This window comes from Microtus ochrogaster, chromosome 7 (assembly GCF_000317375.1).
Source record: "Microtus ochrogaster isolate Prairie Vole_2 chromosome 7, MicOch1.0, whole genome shotgun sequence".
Classification (NCBI taxonomy): domain Eukaryota; kingdom Metazoa; phylum Chordata; class Mammalia; order Rodentia; family Cricetidae; genus Microtus; species Microtus ochrogaster.
Window position 1 is genome coordinate 62,398,166 of NC_022014.1, and position 4,645 is coordinate 62,402,810.

At 39.2% G+C, this 4,645-nt stretch overlaps 1 protein-coding gene across 1 annotated transcript in view; it reads right to left on the reverse strand.

The window, feature by feature from the left end:
• Ints2 (integrator complex subunit 2) overlaps window positions 1-4,645 on the reverse strand; it is a 55,662-nt gene that overhangs the window by 21,504 nt on the left and 29,513 nt on the right. The window contains exons 16-17 of the mRNA XM_005350458.2: window positions 3,853-3,957; window positions 1,285-1,449 (exon numbers count right to left, since the gene is read on the reverse strand). Of these exons, the coding sequence (XP_005350515.1) occupies window positions 1,285-1,449; window positions 3,853-3,957 (270 nt within the window). The remainder of the gene's footprint in view (window positions 1-1,284; window positions 1,450-3,852; window positions 3,958-4,645) is intronic.

The window sequence follows — 4,645 nt, forward strand, 5'->3', positions numbered from 1 at the left end:
CTCGAACTCACAGAGATCCGCCTGCCTCTGCCTCCCAAGTGCTGGGATTAAAGGCGTGCGCCACCACCGCCCGGCAACTGCATGTCATCTTTGCATTTGAGTTCAAAATCCATGTGTCAAAGACAATTGGCATCGGATAATTTACAATTCCTTCAATTGTGGACAAAAAATGAAAAGAGAGTGACCTCAAGAGCTGGGGAGTAAGCTGATGGAGCACTGGCCCGGAATGCACAAAAGGCCCAGATCAATCTGCAGCCCCCAGGAGAAAATATAAAAAGATTTAGAAATAACAGCAAAAAGAAATCAAGAATAACAACAAAAATTTGAAGTGGATTTGGGTGGGGTGCTAAGGCCAAAGGCGTCACCTCGAAGAGGAGTAAAGATTATGCAAGGACAATCTTTCCAGTGGTTGTGCAGCTGTTTTCAGAAGGCTTAGGAACTGAAACTTTTTAATACAGCTAATGAAATTTTAATGTGTGGCTCACACTATTTGTGTTCAGGGATACTACTCTGGAACATCAGCCATAACAGCAAGTAGATTGCCATGTTCTACTGCATTTATTTCTAATTTGGGATTAGAATTTGGGGATTTTTCTAAAAAATTTTGTGAAAGAACACAGAATATGGAAACAATACAAACATGTCAACTAAATACCCAGCACAGCAAAGAACTGGTTCCAAATCTTTACCCCAAACAAACTGCTTACAATATAAGATTTTAATCCTTACCCCAAACAAACTGCTTACAATATAAGATTTTAATTAGCATAGGACTATTACAGAATATTTGTTTAACAGTGCAAAGATGTGTTGCATTTGTTTAACTATGTAAAGATGTGTTACATTTGTTTAATTATATAAAGATACGTTGCTGTTTTACTTTGTCTGCCTAAGGCACCTGATTGGTCTAATAAAAAGCTGACCAGCCAATAGCATAGTTGAGGTATAGGTGAGACCTTCAGGCAGAGAGAATAAGTAGGAGGAGAAATTTAGGCTTGAGGAGGGAGACGCCAGGGGCCAGCAGGACAGAGGAAGCAGGAGAACAGGACATACAGAGTGAAAGGTAGTAAGTCCCTAGGAAAAACATAATGAATAAAAATAGTTTAAATTAACTTTAAAAATATGTTTAAAAAGGTAGTGGGACAAGCCTAAGCTAAGGCTGAGCACTTAAAATCAATAATAGGTTTCTTTATTTGGGGAGCTGGTTGACAGAGCAAAGAAAATTCCAGCTACATAGCACTTCTTTACAGTAGTAATCAGAGGTAAGATGAGCAGTTACTGCACCTTCCTGCAGTTGTTTCGGAGAGTGGTTTTTGGCATTACTAGTCAAGAGCATTCGCCGTAACAGCGCATCAGTCCCTGTGATTTCTTCTTCACAGATCCAGTCATCCACAATACACAAGTGTGGGTAATTGGTTGCTAGAAGACGCAGTAAAGCTGAGTGCAACCCTTTCAAAACAAAAACAAAAAACAAAACAAAAATAAACAGTAAGTTAACTGGACTCTTAGTCTCTCTCACAGAATCCTCCCCAGCCTATATGTTCAGCAGTCCACAGCCATAAGGAAGAGAAGTGTCGCTAACAATGTTTCTCATAGCACTCTTTGAGCTCTCTAGCATCAGAACTTAAGAAACCTTCTGCATACGCAGAGTGAAGACACCATGCTAGGAACTAGGGCAGAAACAGCAGTCCAGAGCACTTCTGCAGGTACATACCAAGTTTCAGGAAGTTCTAGGTAGGCTTGGAGCTGGAATCATAGCTGTTCAGAAGTAGAGGCAATAAGAGCCTAAATTCAAGGTCTTGCCTCAGATACACACTGAGTCCAAGGCCAGCCTGGCAACTTAGTGAGACATTACCTCAAAACAAAGACTGAAGTGTAGAAAAATGACAAAGGACTTGCTTCACTTGTGTGAGGGTCTGAGTTCAATGCTAATAGCTGAAAAGATTTCTTTTTTTAATTTAAGAAAACAAATCTGTGTAGCATTTTAAATAAAAGTCCCAAGAAAACTAAATCACAGTAAGTTCAGGGTGACCCTTGCAGCAAACCTTCCCAGCTTTCTTTACCTTACCCCACTGTGTGACTCTCATCAGGAAAGCTGTTTCACATAGCTTGTTTCAGGAGTTCAGAAGAGAAAAAACAAAAACAAAAAGCTTCTCAAGGGCTAAGATGATCATGTGCCACCATGGCTGACCTCAGGACTGTACACTCAAAAAGGCATTGTAACAACCCAAGTGCGCTGAACTTGAAATCTCTAAACACATGGACAACTAAAACTACTCCCAACAGGCAGAGACATGCAAACCCATCTACATATTGTACTCTTTTCAGTAAAACATGTTAATTGGCCAGTGCTGCCAAATACTGTCCCAACTTCTTAGAAACAGACTATGTAAAGCTATAATAAATGCAGCCATCTGGCTAACCATGTCCAACAAAGGCTCATGTTCCTCTTCCAAACCAACCACAACAATAAGAGAGAAGAAAAATCATAACTTCAAAGACAGAGGAAAACCACACTGAAACATGAAAGGTGGTTTATTAAAAAAACATCGACTTTCTAAAATTATTACACATCTATTTAATAATATTTACAATTGAACTATTAAATCCATATTAATGTTTCATGGACTATTATGGAGCAGTTTCAAAAAATAAAGTAAATCTACATGAACTGATATGATACTTATACAAGACTCCAAGAAAAATGACCTCAGAAGAGGCAGAGGGTTGAAGATATAGTTCAGTGATAGAGTACTAGCTTAATGTAAGGCCCTCAGTGCAAATTTCAAGTAATGAAAAAAGAAACATGAAAAAAGGAAGCAGTATATAATATCATTCATATTTTTAATACATTATTATGTGAATGTCTATTAGATTCAATCACATGAAATTGATGTTCTCTATGTCAAAGACAGCCTGCACCTTTAAGATAGTTGGATTAATGAGTTCTTAGATTTATAGTGTCATGGAAGTGAAATACACACGGTAAAGACTATACTCTGAAATCATTACAAGGTAGCAATATGAGACAAACTCTCAGGCTACAGCCAGGCAGCAGCAGCAGGTAGCTCAGTTAGCCTTACAATCATGGGGGAAAACAGGCGCTACTCCAAGGTGCACTGGACTGCTGAGCCTCAGTGCCCTGTAGCTTAAAGGGAGCACATGTTTCATTGTTTTTGAAAAAGAATCTCACTGTGTAGCTTGGGCTATTCTGGAACTCCCCCTGTAGACCAGGATGACCTCGAACTTACAGAGCTCTCACTGCCTGAGCCTCCGGAGTGCTATGATTAGAGGTTGAGCCACTAAACCTGGCCACAAATGCATCTTAGATTTGACATAATTACAGCTTACAACAGGGTTATATCCAAATAACCTCATCATAAGATGAAGGAAATTAAAAGTAGTGGACACCCATACATCGCAGGTGTGTACCCCAATGCCCAAATATCAGCAATCGTATCTGGGTCACCCTATAAGGAAACAGCTGCAGTTCTATAGGGGAGAGGCAATCTGTAGGGGTAAAGTAATGGATTTAGTAAGAGAAGCAAAAATCATTTTCATTTCTTAATTGTTTGTTTGATTGTTTTGGGTTTTTTTTGACACAGGGTTTCTATGTAGCTTTGGGAGCCTGTCCTAGAACTAGCTCTTGTAGACCAGGCTGGCCTCAAACTCACAGAGATCCGCCTGCCTCTGCCTCCTGAGTGCTAGGATTAAAGGCGTGCACCACCACTGCCCGGCGAATTGTTTACATTTTTAACACTGACTACAATTTATTATATATCTCTATATATTGTATGTTGTATATTATATATACAACAAACTTTAGCAAAGAAAAATAAATAAAACAAATACCTCCCAACTCCTGCTGCAGTCCTTGAGCCTGTCGAATAAGGAACTTGATAGGAATCTGGTCCATTAAAGAAGAAGAATATGATTTGGGTTTCCTTTGCATGGAAGCTGCCAGTAAAAGACAAAAAGTATAAAGTAAGAGAGTATCAAAAAAAAAAACCCTTAACTTTCAAAACAAACAGAAACAAGACAATTTGAAATTACTTTTAATTCACTTAATATATGAATGTTTTAAAAATGAAAACAGCTATGAAAATAGTGGCTATAAGGGAAAACCAAGGGCAAGATTTAGAAAGTACCCTGAATTGAAATATACTGCACTGAAAGAATGCAGCCAACACTTCCCCACGTCCATTAGGAAAGCCCAAAGCAGTCATGAGCACAGACTTAGAGCATGATGATTCCAATACGAATTATGAAATACCAGGCGGGTGAGAAAAAAGGCTCAGGAGTTAAGAGCACTGGCTGTTCTTCCAGAGGATCCGGGTCCAATTCCCAGCACCCACATGGCATCTCACCAACTGTCTGCAATTCCAGCTCCAGTGGATTCAACACTCCCCACACAGACACACATGCAGGCAAAACACCAAGGCACATAAAATAAAAATAAATCATAAAAAATATAAATAAATCAATACATGAAACACCAGCATTCCAGGCACACGTCTGTAATCCTAGCACATGGGAGGTAGAGGCAGGATCACAAGTTCAAGGCATCTTCAGCTAAATAGTAAATTTATAGCCAGCCTGGGCTACCTAAGACACTATCTTTAAATAGTAAATTTATAGCCAGCCT